Here is a 20460-nt window from a genome sequence, read left to right on the forward strand (position 1 = left end):
ATGGATCCTGCAGGTGTACAGAAACCTCATTGTGGTCACGCCTCATTAGAGAGATGATCAAGCCTTTGTTTGAAAATACAAAGTATGTCATGATACAGGTTATGCTTCTGCTGCCTGGGGAAAAAGGCAAACAAATGTAAGGCACAACTACAGAATCAGTGGTGAAGTTTGCCTTGTTTTGGTTCAGGCATCAGTTTTAGGCAAGTCATAAGCAGTAGATACCAACACATACTTAAACTTGATGGCATTATTATATTGTGTTGAGTAAACGCACACGGTCGGCAGTCATTCTTAATTGTTGGCTTCATTCTTTTGTTCTGTTTCCTTTGTTTTTTTTAGATGACACTAGCTCTCTCTGGAATCAGCTATCCCTGCCATCACCTGAGTGTTTGTCGAAGGTCCTCGCCAGCTAATGCCCAGGAACCCACAGAAGAGGTAAATTGACCTACGTATGCCACCGCATGCTTCTGAGTTATGCATTTCATCCCCTAGGCAACTTTCAAGCATCAGACATGCTCATGAAATGCTTCTTATTTACAGTGTGCGGATGTCCATATGATCAGCGACAGTGAGGGTGATGATTATGAAGACGCATCAGAATTTGGTGTGGATGATTCAGAGATGTTTGGAGTGGGCTCCTCGAGCTGTAGGAAATCACCTATGAGTACGTAATGTGAACCACTTGTAGAACTCAGTTATAGCAGCCACCTCCAGATACAGCATGTAAAGCCTGACCATATAATTATTTTTGTCCCTTTTGCAGTGCCAGAGAATAGTGAAAATGAAACTGATGCCTTAATTCACTTTACTTCTGAATTTTCTTCGAGGTGAGCTGTTGTTATGCTCAATTTAAAATGGCTTTGAAACCTGACAAAACTGGATAGTAACAATGTTTTAAATAAGAGTCGTGTGTGTGTGTGCGTCCTGTAGATATGGAGAGACCCATCCAATGTTCTTTATTGGGTCTTTGGAGGCAGCATCTCAAGAGGCCTTCCATGGCAAAGCCAGAGATGTAAGTAACCTTTTGGACTATTTTGGGTCTCACAGGAACATTTTTAATATACTCTGAAAAACTTGTGTTTTTCTTTGAAGCTTCATATTCTTATCCCTTTTAATTTGGGCTGTGCAAGTGATACGAGGTACTGATGTTACAAATGATGGCCTGTCCTTTATCACTGATGTCATTTCTGCTTCATGGAAGAGTCGCTTTTTTCAGGTTTGAGTTTTCTTTGCTTAAGATAACATGACAAAGGAACACAAACAGAGAAGGATATTATTAATTCTGTCAAGGGAGATACTTTATTTCTCATAACTTCTCTTTTGTTACTGGGCTGAGGGAAATTTAAAACGCTAATATAATCAGGAACTTTATTCACCTGGCCTACATTTTTTTACATTTGGGTTAGAGTTCATTGTTAAGTTGGGGAAAGCTAGATGAATCTGGTTACCACAAACTTATACATTGTATAGATGGATGCTTAGGGTAATCAGAGATCACTGACGCCGTGCTGCTGGTCTGTTGCACACATAATTCAGTCCGCTTATGTAGAATGATATCTATGGAGATCTCATGAGACACAACTTTAAATATAAGTCATTTAGTTTTAGGCTTAAAGCCAGCAAAACCAATCCAATCCAACCCAACTTTATTTATATAGCACTTTAAAACAACACAGTTGACCAGAGTGCTTTCCAATAATAAAACAGATAAAAGTTAAAAACCATACACTAAACAGACAAAGAAATAAATATAAATAACAGTAAAATAAATACATAAATGAAAATGATAAAAATAAATCAGTATATATATATATTAAATATTAAAACATGAGTAAAATAGACAATAAAATATACAATGAATAAAATTAACAAAATAAAAAACTGGCTACAAACTGACTCTGGTACTACTCCTAAAAAGCCTTTGGAAAAAAAGTGCGTTTTTAAAAGTGATTTAAACATTTCAAGTGTTGGGGCCAACCTAATATGGAGGGGCAGTTTATTCCATATTTTGGGGGCCACAACAGCAAAAGCTCGGTCCCCCCGGTGTTTCAGTCATCTATAATAGAGGTAATAGTGACCTAGTAATATTGTGTCTACACATAACGGACAACTGGGCAAATAACCAATATGAAATTATGCTTTTAAGCACTTTGTTACTAGCAGCTTGTTGCAAAAAGCATGTAATGTGTTCCCATTTGTTTAGCTGAATTTATGAAACATGTCGAAAGTACCACAATTTGATGAGCATAAACAGTATCTTTACACTAACAAGGTGTTTCCCAACTGGCTTTTGGGCCTGGACAAGTGGAGGTCAGTAGACAAAGCGGTAAGCCTGAAAATAACTATCTCTACGAGAGATGTATCTGGAACTTCAGTTGATCCATATGCTGAAGCCTTATCAGAAATGGTCTCGGTGGATGTGTGGCTGTTAAAAAGCCATTCTTAAGGAATGGAAACAGAGAAAAAACCCCAAGGTGTGCCAAGAACTGGATTCAGTTCAGTGGCACTGGATTCAATTCAGTGGCAAGAGGTCTTATAGGGATGAATCCAAATTTTACATTTGGTTTAAATAATCGTTAATCTGTCTGGAGGAGGTCAGAGAGAGATAAAACAATGAGTCTCTATAGCCATCTGTAAAACTCGCTGGGGGCTCTGTCGTGGTTTGCGGCTGCATTTCAGTCAGTCGTGTTAGGGATCGTTCCTTGTCCACCATGCAGTACCATCTGGAAAGCGTCTGATTGGCAACGGCATGACAATGATCCCAAACACACTGCCAATGCAGTAACAGCAAACCTTGATGAAAAAGAAAAATGCATAGTGGAACACTATCAAACATGGATTGGCCTCCCCAGAGCCCAGACCACAGCTTTGCTTATCAAAGCAGCGTGGGATCATCTTGACAGAGAACAGAACAAACGGCAAAGCCTGTAGAACTACAGGGAGTGCAGAATTATTAGGCAAGTTGTATTTTTGAGGAATAATTTTATTATTGAACAACAACCATGTTCTCAATGAACCCAAAAAACTCATTAATATCAAAGCTGAATGTTTGTGGAAGTAGTTTTTAGTTTGTTTTTAGTTTTAGCTATTTTAGGGGGATATCTGTGTGTGCAGGTGACTATTACTGTGCATAATTATTAGGCAACTTAACAAAAAACAAATATATACCCATTTCAATTATTTATTTTTACCAGTGAAACCAATATAACATCTCCACATTCACAAATATACATTTCTGACATTCAAAAACAAAACAAAAACAAATCAGCGACCAATATAGCCACCTTTCTTTGCAAGGACACTCAAAAGCCTGCCATCCATGGATTCTGTCAGTGTATTGATCTGTTCACCATCAACATTGCGTGCAGCAGCAACCACAGCCTCCCAGACACTGTTCAGAGAGGTGTACTGTTTTCCCTCCTTGTAAATCTCACATTTGATGATGGACCACAGGTTCTCAATGGGGTTCAGATCAGGTGAACAAGGAGGCCATGTCATTAGTTTTTCTTCTTTTATACCCTTTCTTGCCAGCCACGCTGTGGAGTACTTGGACGCGTGTGATGGAGCATTGTCCTGCATGAAAATCATGTTTTTCTTGAAGGATGCAGACTTCTTCCTGTACCACTGCTTGAAGAAGGTGTCTTCCAGAAACTGGCAGTAGGACTGGGAGTTGAGCTTGACTCCATCCTCAACCCGAAAAGGCCCCACAAGCTCATCTTTGATGATACCAGCCCAAACCAGTATTCCACCTCCACCTTGCTGGCGTCTGAGTCGGACTGGAGCTCTCTGCCCTTTACCAATCCAGCCACGGGCCCATCCATCTGGCCCATCAAGACTCACTCTCATGTCATCAGTCCATAAAACCTTAGAAAAACCAGTCTTGAGATATTTCTTGGCCCAGTCTTGACGTTTCAGCTTGTGTGTCTTGTTCAGTGGTGGTCGTCTTTCAGCCTTTCTTACCTTGGCCATGTCTCTGAGTATTGCACACCTTGTGCTTTTGGGCACTCCAGTGATGTTGCAGCTCTGAAATATGGCCAAACTGGTGGCAAGTGGCATCTTGGCAGCTGCACGCTTGACTTTTCTCAGTTCATGGGCAGTTATTTTGCGCCTTGGTTTTTCCACACGCTTCTTGCGACCCTGTTGACTATTTTGAATGAAACGCTTGATTGTTCGATGATCACGCTTCAGAAGCTTTGCAATTTTGAGACTGCTGCATCCCTCTGCAAGATATCTCACTATTTTTGACTTTTCTGAGCCTGTCAAGTCCTTCTTTTGACCCATTTTGCCAAAGGAAAGGACGTTGCCTAATAATTATGCACACCTGATATAGGGTGTTGATGTCATTAGACCACACCCCTTCTCATTACAGAGATGCACATCACCTAATATGCTTAATTGGTAGTAGGCTTTCGAGCCTATACAGCTTGGAGTAAGACAACATGCATGAAGAGGATGATGTGGACAAAATACTCATTTGCCTAATAATTCTGCACTCCCTGTATTACTGAGCATTACATTCCAAACAAGATTTATTAGGAGAGTGCATTTTGTTATACACTGTATTTTTGCACATTTTGACATATTGCCGGACAGATTTCACATTTTCCTACCAAAGTATAAAGAAATAAAAAGTGGCTCAAGACTTTTATTGAGTATTTCTTGAAACTTGAACAATTGGAATATCAGCATGAACAAAACATGTTAGACACAGTGTGCTAAGAGTAACTGAGTAAATGATTAGTGTGTGCAGAAGGCATGACGATAATCTATGCCTTACTTTCCATAAACCGTAAAATTACATTTATTTCTAAAAAAAATAGTCATTGATGATGATGATGATGGTGATGTTTAATGTATGTACCGTGGATGTGGCTTGATAGCGACACTGATATTAGTTATCAAAACCATCATCAAATTTTCACCCCGACAGCTGAGGCTTTATTTTTAGCTGTCCACTTTCCCCCTTGTTTTTCAGCTTTTGTCCTTTTAAGGATGCTTGTATCAACGGACAGCTTGTGTGGATTACAGCCTTATTAGACTGTGAGGACACAGCAAGATGTTCTGGGGGTTCAGATCACCAGGCACACAAAAAGGGAGGGTGAAAAAGATGATAGCAGGGCCACAAAATGAAGGACATGGTCTTAAAAAGCAGCGTGGAGCACGAGAGAAAGTTGGACGAAAAAAGGCTGTGCGGGAAGAAAGAGAAAAATAAGCAAATGTGATTTTGGGGGATAAAAGAAAGGGAAGGAGAGAGTGTGAAATAAACAGAGATGTAGAAAAAAAATCTAAAGAGAAGCTTGGCATTTTGCCTGTTTCCCAGCTGATCTCCTCTCCTAAGCCAGCACAATATGGCTGATGTCTCTCTGGTGTTCACACACAGTACTGTACCACTGTGCTCTAAACAGCATGAGGGCAGAATAGTATTCATTTCCACTTTATTTTGTTTTATTCTGGGTGAGCTTGATTTAGCCTGCCAACTGTGCTGTGGTTAAAATGGCTTTGGAGAAGCTGGATATGTGCAAAGATGTTGCACGAAAGCAGAAGCTATTTGATCTGTTCTGTGTTTGTCCTGTTTTGTCACAAACATCCGAGATGACAGGCCAAAACAAGCTGCTTTTCACGGTTTCATTACACAGTAGCATATGTGCACAATTACACCGTCCCCTCTTCCATCTATCCAACAATCCCATCCCTTGCTCTTTCGCTTCCATTTGAAAAGCAATCTAGTATTTGTGTCCTCGTAGTAGAAAAAGCCTACTTCATTAAGGGTATATTAGAGTAGGGCAGGTTTGACTGAAGGGGTTTTTAAACAGAGGAATCAGTCTCACTCTCTCATAGCCTGGGAGAGGCTAATCACTAAGCAAAACACTACATTTGATGAAGTGTTTCTGAAGGTGTGTGTTGGGGGAATGTTGAGATAGACTCAATCCATCCTTAATGAAAATGCTTTGGGCTGCTGAGCTGAGCTGAACCCTCTTGGGGATCAGTGGTTAGTCAGAGCGTACAGAGAGATAGGCCACCCATCACTAACCACGATCCTCACTAAATCCCCATCAACGCACTGGTTAATCACTCTAACCCCACGCTTTTTCGCTCTCCACTCTGCTCTCATGTCTGCCACACACAAAGACACATCAAAATTCATAGCCTTGCTGAAGAGCGGAGTTGAGGGATTTATCGCTGCCAAGTATCTGCTTTAAAACCCAGCAATAGCCTCGCAGAGTCAAGAGGAAAAAGCAGCGGTCAATCAGAATGGCATATGGCGTGTAGATGTACATGTATCTCTGTCAGCTTGTGAGATGTTGATCACAAGTGGCTTTGATTAGTTATTGACTGCACCTGAAATGATTACTGTCACGTGTAAATGGATAGATTAGGGGCTACATCAGTGTAAAGTTTTAAATATTGATATATTTATTCTACATTCTCTTAATCCATCAGAATCATCGATGATCAGGAGCTTGGATAACCATAAGACGGCTCCATCCCTCATGTGTCAGAACAGTTAGATATACACAAAAAAGGCTTATATGTGGCTAATGACTGAGCATGTGTGGCCATTACGGTTAAACGTTAAATGTGGTGTGCAAACTCAAACTTGTCCATATTCTTATAGTGTGGACTTTAACTACTTAACTTCAGTTGCGGACTTCATATTATTTCACTGCTTTCATAATTGTTTAGAAAGACTCTAAAATGTGACGTTTGGTAGTTTTAGTGTAGCGTGCCTCTTATAAGGCTGCTCATCGATCACAATGAGTTTTCCCACCGTGTAGGTCATTTGAGCTCTTCAATTTGAAGTATTTGCTTTTCCAGACTGAGCCGGTCATCTAAAGAACAATCACCATCTGGATTTCTCTGTCCTTCCTTTCATCTGTACATGTCTGTATCTCATTAACTAGTCTCTCCTGGCTTTGTTCAACACGCTGTATTTGTGATTAAGCCTCTTCTTGATGTTGCAAAAATGTCATCCACAGAAAAAGGGCCCTAATTAAACTAAAAGCTGTTGATCGACTTCAGTTCCACTACACGGTTTCCCTAAAGAGGCTTAAAATAAAATAAAATAAAAACAAACAAAAGAAATTGGCAGTGTCACATTTATTTCTATTATTGCTCTAAAATTCTGATGGTGGCAAAATAATGTAACATGGATGAATCGTGGCACAAGTTATCTTCTCCTTGACTGCAAAGGCCCTTAACACAAGAGACTGTGGTTTCATGTGGACTAAGACTTTGTGTTTATGGGTGTGGGGTGAGATTTTTAGCAGCAAGTTGTATCTCTTCATTCATGTTTAAAAAGGGCAAAATGATGAAGCTAATTCTGGAGTGATATCAGACACAGCCTGTAATATTGCAAGCTTGCTTGGTTTAGTTCATTCGCCAACAGAAACTCTGCTATTTGGGTCTTCCCTTCGTAGCCATAGAGACGCGCTGATCATGACAGAAACTGATGACATTGTTTTTGATTGTTTCTCTTTATGAATAACTAACTGTAAACTGGCTATATTAAATGTTTTTGAAAGGATAAATGTTTGGGCATAAAGGCACATTTTCTTTTTTTTTATTTTAACCCCTGTGCAGACACTTTTTGCAGAAAAGGTGAATTGAAGCTGGACTAAAAATGAAAGTAATAACTGTACAGTGTGCGTAAATCACAGAGCGCTCTGCACACACCTTGGTGTCTGTTGCTCGCAGTTTCAGTCGCCTGAGCTGACAACTTCATTATCTCCACGTGTAAATTATATAAATTAGTCTGCAAATAAAGCCTTTTTAATATGTGACAGATCACATATTAAATTCACTCTTTATCCTCATAATGAAGGACGAGTCCACCTTTAATAGAACTTGAGTAAATTAATAAATTGTGTTCATCTGTCAGCCCAGACCACATATTATATTATTTACATCCCAGGGTAGGAGATGCTGCTCATTATTAAAAAATCATTTTGGAAGTCCCGTTTATGTAAACGTATAAATACTCCTGTGACTGGCTTAGTTAGAGTACTACATGAATAGAAGAAGCAGCATTCTTGAGGTGCTTTTAATTGGTCATTGGTCATTTATAATACGGGCAGATTTGGAGTGATCCACTTACACCCCTTTTCAGGTGATTTCTAACAGTAAATGGGTTTTATTATTAACATCATTGTGTTTTATCAGAAATTATTTTTTTTTCTTTTTGCATACATGCACTTTTATCTCAAGAATCTGAAATAAATAATCCCTTTATTTCAAACAACTAAAAAATAAAACAGAAAAACCTGCTCTTCATATTCACATATGGTAATCCGCATCCCTAAAAGAAAGGGCAAGTGCAGCAATTAATTAAAAAGGAAAAGTGAAACAAAAGACCTGCATGTTTTATGATAAAAAAAAAATGTTGTTTTTGTTTTAAAACGATGGTTAAAAAGTGCCTCATTCAAAGGACCGCCTCATCACGAGAACACATGCTTTTTTTATATTTATAGACGCACATATTTCATATTTTCAAACTTTCTGCTGGGCCGTCTTCCAAGAAAGAGGTGCACTGATTAAACAGCAAATGAAGCGCAACGCTATTCTACAGTGTGTGAACTCTTTTGTTTCTCTCACAGCCTCAAAGCAAGCTTAGCTTTAGGTGAACAGGTGTGAGGAAGGGCTATGGGGTCACTATCTAGCTCAGGTTGGACCTAGTAATTTAGCTGAACTGAGGGATTTGCTCCTCCCCGCTAAGACAGGCAATACAAAAGATCTGAGTTGAAAGCGGAGAGGGAACAGAGGGGTACGGACAGTTTAACTAAGATGAAGGAGTTCAGTTTGCCAAAATGCCCACTTTGATTAGTCTTTACACTTGCTCTAATTGAGCATGCATGTGTGCGAGCATGAGTCCCGTTACTCGCGGGCAGCGGAGTTAAGTTTGCGCATCTGTGCGTGTGTGTCGGGGACGTCGGCGTTCGAGTGTGTATCGGGGTTTTGTTTTTTTGTTGGTTTTTTTTCACGCTGTAAAACTCTCCCTCTCCTCACACTCATTCCTCTCTCAAGACTGAATTTGCTTGTCTTCTCAGCATGAGTGTTTAATCTTTTCAGGCTGTTGAATCGGCCTAGTGAATGAGTCCCCAGCTCCTTCTCTCTAGGAGCCCTGGAGATTATTCTAAAGCACTAATCGTTGAGCAAACACAGCAGTGCTCTCCCATTCCTATTCTACACAGGCCACAGTATAGCACAACTTCTTCTTTCCCTTCTCCTCACGTTTTACGCCCTGTGTAGATTTTTCGCTTTTTGGCGCACGTAGCCTAGATTACTGTTCCCGAGGAACAGACCCCTTAACTCCCCTTTCACAGCCGTGGGTAAAAATGAACTAAGCAGAGAGTGCGAGTTTTTCTTATTTGTTCTTTTATAGCAAGAGAAGTGACATGTAATTTAAAGAGCATTATTTCCAACATTGTCCCCTGGAACCTTTTATGTTTGTGGGTGTGTTTGTTTTTTAATTAGATTGTCAGTAGGGAGAATCTACCAGGCTTATATGATGGTGTCAATATCCTTGGATTTGGAGCTTCGTCAATATTGTCTGGCCCTCCCGCTACTAACCTGAACAGGCTGCTGGCATTTGGTGTAAAATAAATAGAGTGATTTGTCTGTTTTGTTTTCTCCCTATCTTTGTCGCCTCCAAGCAAAGTTTTATTTACACCGCTCTCCATTTTATTTTGCGTGGTATTTGCTTTTTTGCCAGTTGTGGTCCTACTGTGGTCTTTAGAAGTCCTGCTAGCTCTGCGCTCAGTCCTCTCTGCCGGTGGTCATGTTATGTTCATGTAATATGGATATGTCTCTCCAATAATGAGACGCCTAGTGCATAGCTGACAGAGCAGCACCGATCACAGATATGACATTTATTATATTGGGGAGTGATGAGTTTTAGCTAGTCAAACTTCTTCCACAAAGTCAACTGTATACTTTGGTGTTTGGTTCCACCTATTAGCCACTGAACAACTGATTGAAGACAAAAATAAAGGATCAGCTGCAGTGACCCTTTGCCTTACCAAATGTCCTAGCACAGCAAGAGGTGCAGTTTGCTCCTGCCTTCTTCTCCCACTTTGATTTTCAAACTGTTTCTTTCCACAGAGAAAGCTGCTGGCTATCTACCTCCACAATGATGACAGTGTTCTCAGCAACGTCTTCTGCTCCCAAATGATGTGCGCTGACTCTATCGTCTCTTACCTGAGCCAGAACTTCATCACATGGGCATGGGATGTCACTAAAGAAGCTAACAAATCCAGGTACAATGTCAGTCGACCAGCACGCTTGGAGTGCGATTGAAGACGTATCTTATTCCAAGAATCCTATTGTTTAATGAGTCCATTTTTGCGTAATTCATTTGTGTAAATAAAGTTTTAAGCTCATCTTACGACCTTTGAGTTGTCGGATCAAATATTTAAATTGTAGAAACTGCAGCTACACGTGAATTCTGTTGCAAAGCTAAATCTGGCTGTGTTTTCTGGTTGCCAAATCTGACTGTGATGCTATAGCTGGGGGAGAAAACAGTCTGGTCAGTGAGAATGATGGCTAAACGGTAATAAAAAAAAACTAAGGTTTTAAACACTGAATTAATTCTCTGGAGATCCGGTAGTCTATCAGAATCATGCTGTATTTAGAATTGCTTTAGCCAGCTGTAAAGTTTAGTAATGCAATAAGAGAACCTTTAAGCCCTGACTGCATCCTTAATCCTTATGTTTTATTTATATGTGACTTACTGTCCGCAGGAGCCGACTGTTTGCATAAATACCGAGGTGTATCTAATAAAGAGGATATTGAATGTATTTCAGCGGGAGAGAAGCTTGATCATGAGCTGAGGGCTTTGTGAGCTGTCAGAGTCCTCTGGTTGGGAAGCAGTCTGTTGCATGCTACTGTCTTGTCCCCGCTTTATTGTTCTGAATAGTTTTCTTAGAGAAAGTAAATTTAGTTTTCAGTCGTGCCTTCATCCTGCTGTTGTATTTTTTTGTGTGTGTGTGAAGCAAGAAAATCTTGGACTTTAGAGAGTGAATCCTGCATATTTTGGGTAGCGTTTAGATAATAATCCAGAAATGCTAGTGTAGGTGGAATCCTATCTGGCAAATGAACAGTGTTTAAAAATCGGTTTGACACATCCGTAATTGCTGGCATTCATCTTTCACTCCATTACTCGTACTCTGTATCTCTTTCTTCTCATTCTCTCTTCAGCCTCATTCTCTTTTTGAAGCTTGGAGGTTGCATGCTAACAAAAGGCGTTGTGTTTGCACGGTGAGGCCCCTGATTGGGCAATCTTGACCAAACTGTCTGAATAGAGGGTCAGTGGGAGATGAAGGACTCCGTTGGAGTCCAAACATCTCTATCTCTCCAATTTATCCTGAAAGTCCTAGCTTAGCTCCAGCACCCTGTGTTGGTATTTTACAACAACACCTGTTTATTACATTGGTTCAGTGAGTGAGATGTATATTTTTAACAGACTATTAGATCTCTTGCAGGTTCAAGTGTTGAACAGAGGAGAGGTTTAGGTAAATTTGAACCTTTGTTTCACATTGTAAATAAGGAATGCTTTATGTATTTCATCCTTCCCTTCATCTTTAATACTAAATATTTTACTTGTTTCCTTTCTGATATTTCTTTATTTCTCTTCTATTTAATCAGCTACCTCAGCTCTCTCACTCTACCCTGAACCTCCAGAGTTAAGCCTACCCTCTGGTAGCAGTCATTGAGAAAGACTCGCACTCTGACCTCAGCTCTCCATTATTTCTTTTAAGGAAACTCCCTCCTTTCCTCATTCCGCACTCCTTTCTCTCCCATTGGCCTCCTTTGCTTTTTGCCCCAGCTGGGCCTTTTTATTGCACGTTAAAAAGGAGGCAACATCTGGAGCTTTTCATCACACACAGCTAGTCGCAGCTTTGCTGCTAACGCATGCATGCACATGTGCGCACTAACTCGCTCACACATCCAACTGCTGCTTGGCATTCTCACGCTCTTTAGCTGAGCTAAAGTGACTGGTGATTGGCATCAGTCACACAAGCTGTTAGAAAGGTATCCTGATTATGTGTGCGTGCATTTGTGTGTGTCTGTGAGCGAGTGATAAACCTGCTGATATTGGAATGTGCCTGTTGCTTAGCTTAATCTATTCTCACAGGCCTACCAGTTAAATGATTAATTATGCATAAATGCAGTGCTGGTGATTGGATGCCAGTGTAATTGTCACTCGTGGGAAATGAATCTGATATATCGCCCAGGCAGTATACTGTCATTGCACATGTAAGTAAATAAACACATTGAAAGTCGATTATTTGTGTTGTGTGCGCATTCTCATAATACATTACAGTGTAAGAATATGCACTAAGGTGACCTTATGTTGACACTAGATTTAGTGTTTTAAACATTAAACAGACCTGGCAGTCTAATGCGATTACCCGTTTGGTCTATAGCAATACAGGCGATCTTATTAGAGAATAGAATAGAATAGAATAATCCTTTAATTGTCCCACAAGGGGGAAATTTGGTTGTAACAGCAGCCAAAAAGACACATATACAAACAAACAGTACACAGGACACAGAACAGAAACATACAGAAACAATTTTTCTTACATATTTACATATTTACTAGCCTTTAAGTGTAAACTTGTGTCTTAACTGCTCAAGGCGGGAACAGACCGTTGTGCGAACCTGTTCTGTACACTCGACTTCTTCTCTTGACATAGTCTTCCCTGAAAACATAACTCGTTTGGTGGGAGAACAAAATGTCACTTTCAAATCAAAACATGTCCATGTTCACTCTGAAACAAAGTGTGTATGACACAGTGAGCTATCGGAGCATCCGGTTCCCATACTGCACACGTACAGGTGGCTGGCAAAAATATTCCCTGCAGTGCTACTGTACTACCCTGACTCATCAGCTGCTCAGTGGAGCAGACGCCAGGTCTAACCAGTCTACTCGCATCTTAGTGCATCAGTTTGATTTGAAGAAGTGCAAGCTGACAGTCCAGGAAAACATTTACTGTTATAGCTGTCAGGATCCGCAGTGAGAAAATAAGCTGGGATGGGCAACAAATTAGAAGCTGTCAGTCACATTAGCCACCGAAGCATTTAATGGTAGTTGCAAATTCCATGCAGGTGTTTCTTCTGCATTTAGTTACCCCTAAAGGTTTTTGAAGGCCGCAGGTTACCATGTTATATTAGGGCTAGATGAGACAGGCCGAACTGTGCAGCTCATTTCCTGGAGTGGCTTCCTCCTGACATTAAGTGTTGTGGCCATACTTATTCTTCTTTACGTAATTCCGTAAGGGCTTCATAGTTCTTCCTGTTTCCTAGTTTCGGTGTCCGTCTTACCCTGAACGATAGTGGTTACAAAGTACATGTAAGTTGTGTTTTGAGATTGTGCTGTTTTTATGTTGTTGTGATTATGATCATCATTGTGCTGAACTGACTTCCTTAGTTTAGAGTTAGAAACCAAAGCAGGTTAGCCTGCGCTTGATTAGAGGTTTAAGATTGGGTTACCCTTCAAGGTAGTGTCTATTGTTCCCTGGCCTTTCATTACAGGTTAGAGTTTCCCTGTGAGCTTTTGTTATATTGTGGCTGGGTTGAGGTCTGAACAGGGACAAATGTCAGAACAAAATGATCTAAGATTTAGGGTACCCATGTTTTTCATTGCAAGGTGTGGGTCACACAAAGTTCAACATTTGGAAAAAGTTTTTGTCTGCATTGTATTCCAAAGCTCATTTCATTCATCTTTCAGTCCAACGTCCACTCTTTAGCTGGTTTTGGCATGATTATTACTACTACTGCTATTGTCCTATTGACTGGAAGTACTCGATTTCACCGTTTGGAAAGTCTGCAAGTAGCTCCCGCAGCTTTGGCTTCATCTTTTAATGAGTTACACCCCCTCTCAGACAGCATCCGCTCTATCTATCTTCTTCCTCTGACCCGCTGTCCCGCCATCCATTCCATTACCTCTCTATTTTACCAGGCAGTTATTAAAGTAGATCTTATTAAAAGGCAGGAGAAAAAGCTAATCTATATTTGCATTCAGTCTATAGCAATTCATTAATATTATGACATTTACAGGGAGCTTGGCGGGGCTCCCACTGCCTGCTACCCTTTTCCCTCTCTGAAATGTTAATTTAAAAAGTTCTGTCTTTGTAATGGAATAAGAAATCCTCTCTTGCCCTATCAATTCTGGGTGTCTGGTGAGGAATACTAATTCATCTGTGGTTCCAATTGAGATAGCATGTCGCCCTGATGGAATAAGAAAATGCAGAATTAGTTTTAAAGTCTTTAATGCCACAAGTTGTGTGTATTTCTCTTTTGTGCTGCAATCTGAAAAGCACGCACCTCCCAGTGAAAATATGTGCATGAATACTTTATCGCTCTTTAAAATTGTTTTTATTGCAGGCTTAAATATATGCTTATTACCAAAGGAACAAGCAGGTAAAGTAAATAAATTGGGGGGAAAAGTGAATTAGATAAATTTCTTTGTCTTCCAGACTACTCACTATGTGTACGAGGCACTTTGGCAGTGTGGTGACACAGACCATACGGACATACAAGACAGACCAGTTCCCCCTGCTCCTCATAGTCATGGGGAAACGCACATCCAACGAAGTTCTAAATGTTATTCAAGGTAATTCTCATTTTATTCATCCTACAATTAACTCTGTTTTCTGTAATTATCATGAAAACAGAAACTCTTTTATTGCCCTCTGATTTTCTTTTCTAATTCAGGCAATACAACAGTGGATGAGCTGATGATGAGGTTAATGGGAGCAATGGAGATCTTCACAGCACAACAGCAAGAGGACATTAAAGACGAGGTAAAGCTTGAGCGGAATCAGACAGTCTGTTCGCAGGAAACAAAAACATCAGCCTCTGATCCTTAAAGATGGAGAAAATACTTTATTTCTTTGTTCTTTCAATAACTACTTGGTTCATTATGGACCATTTGCTCTTTCAAATGGAAACATATGCTCGTGTTTCCTTGTAATGCTGTTTAACAGTAGCTAGGAAAGTTGTGCAAAACTGCTGTTGACTAAACTAACCACTTTGCTACTATCTATAGTTTCCACTGTATATAGATGACTTCATATTTTTATTTATAGGAGGTACTTGGTTGGGATAAGTTGAAGACTGCCAGAGGTTTCTTCCTGTTAAAAGGGAGTTTTTTCTTCCCATTTTCACCAAAGTGCTTGCTCATAGAGGGTCTACCTTACGATATAAACCGCCTTGAGGCGACTGTTGTTGTGATTTGGCGCTGTATAAATAAAATTGATTTGAACTTCTACCATAAATCTTATTTTAGTTGGCTAATCTCAGTGGCTCCAGTAACTGGACCAACTTTTAACATTGTGCGATAAATTGCAACATGTCAGAGCACATCAGAAGGCATTGTTAAAATATGGCTTTTGTTATAATGACTTGAGAACCATTCAGCCATTTCATTCCCTTTAGTTATCAACTAGAGTCTGGCTACTGCTAACATATCTGTTGACCTCCTTTTACCCAAAGAGAAAATGTAATTAAAACATGATTAAAACATTCCTTCCGTAGAAAAGATAAGGTGGAGCTAGCATTTTGTGTCCTTCCCACGAATCTTAACAATATGAGACAATGCATCAGTCACTTACAACGAACTTAACTAATTTATTAACTATCATCTCATATGTTCACTCAAATCCTTTTGACATGAAAAACACTGTAGTTACCTTTAACTTAATGGTCCTCATAGCTTAGTTTAGACATTCCCAAACAATGTGAGTGCCATGGTAACTGTTGTAAATGATATGTGAATATTACTATGGTTAAGTCTATAATTGAAAACTGACCTGTGTGACTTGAAGCTGACTCGTTCAGATTAATAAAAAACAACAACACATTACTAGGCTTTAGAGTAATTTAATCAGCACTGGTGTTTAGTCTCTTAGTATGTCGCAGAAGTTTTGGTTTTGGTTGTGTGAAATCTTTCGTAGCTGCCCTTCCCACTTTTATGCGCGTTTTATTTCCACGGATTTTTGTCAGCCCTGACTACACTGTGCCTCTTTTTTGACTACTGTATCTATAGATGACAGATGTCAAGCTGTGTTAGGTTCAGCCATTATGTTAAGTCAACCAAACAGCCTCTTTAGCAATTCGCAGCGCTATTGTGGGAGTCATAGCATCTCAGTTATGGGAATCGTGGCTGAGGAATGAGTTGAGTTTCACACACACCCTGAGGGTCAGACTTGCTCAGGTGAGCTGCGCCCTGCTGAGTGACAGCTACTCTCTCTGTGTTGTTATAATGTCTGTGATGCTCTGGCAAATAATCATTAATGATAGGATTTAAAACAAGAAATATTCAGAGTTTGTACATAAAGTGTTGGATCCTAGGGTTCTTTTGTTTTACAGGATTAGTGTCGGTGCTGGTTGTGTGTGTGGTTCTGTGTGTGTGTGTGTGTGTGTGTGTGCCAAAAGAATAGTACTATTACCAAAATTAAACACTATAAAAATGACGTGTAATATATGACTATTTATTCATTATTAGTACCATCAACCTCAAGATTTTCACTGACAAACCTCATTTTCACGGTACCTGCTTTTGGGTGCTGGTGTATATGATTCTTTCCCTGTGTCTCGTCCTTCTTCTTCCATTTTTCTCCTTTCCAAAGACAAACTCAGACATGAACACAGACACCCAGACATTCCTCTTTGACAGCGACTTTTGTGTCAGTCTGGAATCGGAGCAGCTGGAAGGCCACATTGTGATTTCTACCAGCCGTACTGACTCGCCAGTCATTTGTATGGTTTTCTGTGTTTTAGCTTAGTAGTTAGTAATCAAATGACTACTCGATGCAATTTTGTGGTCTACATCTGTCAGCATTTGAGGGTTGTTGTTTTTTAAAGGTCGTTTTCAGGTCATTGAGCATGCATTTCATATGAAAACTAGCCAAAAACTAACCATTGTGCAGTTTGTGCTGATTTGGTTGAAGAGCTGTATATAAAAAGAGTATAAATTTGAGTCGAGTTTCATGGTTAGGTGTACTAGTGTCCACAGAAAGGATCTGATTTAAGCCAGGGCCCTCTGTTTGTTAAGTGACAGTGCTCATAAAGGCTGATATTGCGGTCCAAAAGGAAAAAATTGGATATAAAATTTGCCCTCTGGCAAGTAGAGCTCAGCCACTTGGTTCCAAAATTAAATTGTAAAAAAACCAACCCAAAAACCGCCATATAAAGCGTCTTTCACTAGTTGTTATTTGTGAGCAAACATTAAATATGTGACAGCTTGCTTTTCTGAACACCAAGTGTATCATCACGACTAAAAGACGGCACACGTCTTGCCAACTTGAACAGTAGCCAAGATATAGTTGTGGAAAATCTGTTTCTTTTTTCCTCCAAAGTTAAGGCCCTGAAAATCACATGGTGTTTGAGCATGTCAGATAAACATTTCCCTTCATGCCTCCTCACTTTAGGTTATTCAAAGTGTTTGAAAACATTCAACAGCAGGTCAAATGAATGTAAAATGAATATCAAACGTGAACTACTGTGCGACTTGTTTGCGTGACTCGGGGGCAATCTATTGAAAGTAGCCACTTTTGATGCTTTTGTCCCTCTGTGCCATTCTTTTACAGTTTCCTTTCAAAGTTCATCTATTATGTAGCCCAAAAGCACAAATGTATATTTGCATTTTCCAATTCAGTGCAACAATACACACTGTCATTTTGCTTAGCCGCTGCCTGGTTTCACAGTAGCCCTCTGATCATCACAATAAGCTTACTTTGCCATATCCGGGCTGACACACAGCGTGGGCCTTCAGAAAATAGAAAACTAATGGCTGTGCGCTGTTAACACAATGGACACTTGTATTTAGTCCCAGTCTTTATAAAACACTTTGTAGCCACAGCAGGTAGAAAGAGAAAGGCCGCCTGTCCCTTTCCCTCTGTACAAACAGGAAGAGAGGCAGCGTGAATAAAAGAAAAAGGGAGGGTGAAACTGAGATGAGGAAACATAAAAGGGGCTCGGGGTCTGGTAAATGACAGCCCAGTCAGAATGAATTCCCTTCTGTTGCTACTCTTTCATACCTGGTGTTTGTATGTAGCCGCACTTGACATGCTGTTTTCTGCTGCTAGCTTCCACAGCCGGCACTTCTGCTTAGATGTTTTGTCCTCGTGTATCCTTTATTATGCTGTTAGTTAATGGGACCGACTTTCTTTCTTCCCCTCTCTCCACTCAGGACGAGCGCGAGGCAAGGGAGATGGTGAAGAGAGAACAGGACGAGGCCTATCGTTTGTCTTTAGAGGCTGATCGTAAGAAGGTACTTTCAGAATAATGCAGTTGTGATCAGAAGTTGACGCACGCTTATCATGGGCATGAATGTCATGTAGGTTTGTGCTTTTAATGATTCCTACGAGTTGGTCCTCTTCCAGGGTGGAATGATGGCACAGCATACATCTGTAGTGACTTTCACAAACAAGAATTGGGTGCACAACTTTGAATTTAATTTGTATTTTCTCTAATCCACATGGGGTAAAATGTCTGTGTATATATATATAGGCTCAAATATATACACCATGTCCACTAGCAACTTACACCTTGACCAGACACTATAAACAAACTTTTGGCACAATTATGGATGGATATTTGACCACCCTTCTTAGCAGAATTGATGAAGTTCATTTAAGTTGGTTGGTTTTCTTGGTACAGCCAAGCCCCAGCTTTTAGTCCACAAATTTTAAATAGGGTTGAGATCGGGGCTTTGCAAAAGCCCTCCTAGCAGCTTAATGTTAGCCTGTTTCATCCATTTCAAAACCAGGGATCATTGTCCTACTGGAACACCCAATTGCTTCCCAGTTTGAACCGTCCAGCTGTTGATTTGAGGTGAAGTTGAAGAATTTGGAGGTAGTACTCTTCCTTCATTGTTCCATCCACTTTTTACAGTGTAGCAGTACCACTGGTAGCAAAACAGCCCCAGAGCAGAATGCTACCATCACCATGCTTGATAGTTGATACAGTTCTTAGGTTTAAGCCTCAGCTTTATTCTTCCAAACATACCTCTTGCTATTTTGGTGGAATAGCTCAGTCTTTTTCTTGTCTGACCATAAAGGTTTGGGTCATAATACAGCTGGGTTGTCCATATGTGCAGCTGCAAACTGTGGACAGTGATCCTAGTGATGCTTCCAGACCATGAGAAAGTAAAAACTTATATTTATATACAGGTGTTTAAACTCCTCTCGTGATCTTGGCAGTTGTTTAGAAATGGCCGATTAAGCTTCTGGTAGGATCTACTCAAAGCCCTGACCTCAGCCCTATTCAAAATTTGTGAACTATGCTTAAAAGCCAGGTGTGTGCCAACAAACCAGCTAATTTAAATGAACTCTGTAGTTCTGCCAAGAAGACAGAATTATGCCAGGAGCTTGTTGATGGCTACTAAAAGCATCTGGTCGAGTTTCAACTTGCTAAGAGACATTTAACTAAATATCATCGGGGATGTATGTATATATTTGACCATGTGTGGATTAGAGATAATCCAAAGTATGTTCAAACGTGTGCCCAGTTCTTGCTTTCGAAAGGCATTAAAGATGTACGGCATACAGTCATTCCAGCCTGGAAAAAGGATAGTTCAAATCCGTTCATGCCCCTGATGAGTGTACGTAAACTTCTGACCACAAGTGCACCAGTTATCTTTGTGTATCACTGTCAGTTCTTAAGTGTTGTTTTTGAAGCATAGTATTAAAATCAAAGTGAACCTCAAACATCAGGTTTAGAGTACAATCTACTCCTACTGTGTTACTCGGTTTAGTTGAGGTGTCGTAAATATTAAGAAATGCCTTATTGTTGTTCAGTGAGATCATAATGAGCCAGTGTGTGTACAGAGCAGCTCATTTTAACTTTAAATTATGCTGTGCTTGTGCAGACTACAACTTGCGTGTCTAGAACAAAGTTTTTGTTGATCAGTCAGTTAGTTTGTCAAAGCAAAGTAACACAGTGTGAGAAATGAATCCAATTAATGATTTGTTTATGTTTTTGGGGGTTTTTTTCAGAGAGAAGCCCAGGAGAGAGAAGAGGCCGAACAGTTTCGCTTGGAACAGATGAGAAAGGAGCAGGAGGAGGAGAAGGAGGTGAGTACAACAGCCATAATTATACTAATTATACAGCAAACATAGGTAGCCAAAAGTGTCAGTTAGTTACTAGTTAATTCGTACCGAACAAGTTTGCTATTATTCCACAACAGCAGCTCATAATTCGGTTGAATTAAAAGAGAATTTTGGACTCGAGCACATTTCAAAATGATCAAGTGAAAATCTACTATTAGCTAACGCACTAGTAGTATGATTTAGCAGGGTTGTACCATTGTGCTGTTGTTTATGTCCCTTTTCTGCTTACTCAATACTAACTCAATTAAATTGTGGTTTTGGTGGAATCTGCCAGTCAGTGAAGCCTGTGTTGTGTCACTATACAAGCTTACAGCCATTTCACAGAAATTAAATATCCTAATTACAG

General features: G+C 40.0%; 1 protein-coding gene across 1 annotated transcript in view; it reads left to right on the plus strand.

Moving 5' to 3' along the window:
* The window catches only part of faf1 (Fas (TNFRSF6) associated factor 1), a 60916-nt gene that overhangs the window by 28881 nt on the left and 11575 nt on the right, over positions 1–20460 (plus strand). The window contains exons 9-17 of the mRNA XM_084920524.1: positions 340–435; positions 541–664; positions 764–827; positions 931–1012; positions 10099–10253; positions 14478–14614; positions 14716–14804; positions 18194–18274; positions 20001–20078. Coding sequence (XP_084776650.1) covers positions 340–435; positions 541–664; positions 764–827; positions 931–1012; positions 10099–10253; positions 14478–14614; positions 14716–14804; positions 18194–18274; positions 20001–20078 — 906 coding nt within the window. The remainder of the gene's footprint in view (positions 1–339; positions 436–540; positions 665–763; positions 828–930; positions 1013–10098; positions 10254–14477; positions 14615–14715; positions 14805–18193; positions 18275–20000; positions 20079–20460) is intronic.

The sequence above is a fragment of the Perissodus microlepis genome, chromosome 23 (assembly GCF_051167445.1).
Source record: "Perissodus microlepis isolate ML-2025 ecotype Zambia chromosome 23, ASM5116744v1, whole genome shotgun sequence".
Classification (NCBI taxonomy): Eukaryota; Metazoa; Chordata; class Actinopteri; order Cichliformes; family Cichlidae; genus Perissodus; species Perissodus microlepis.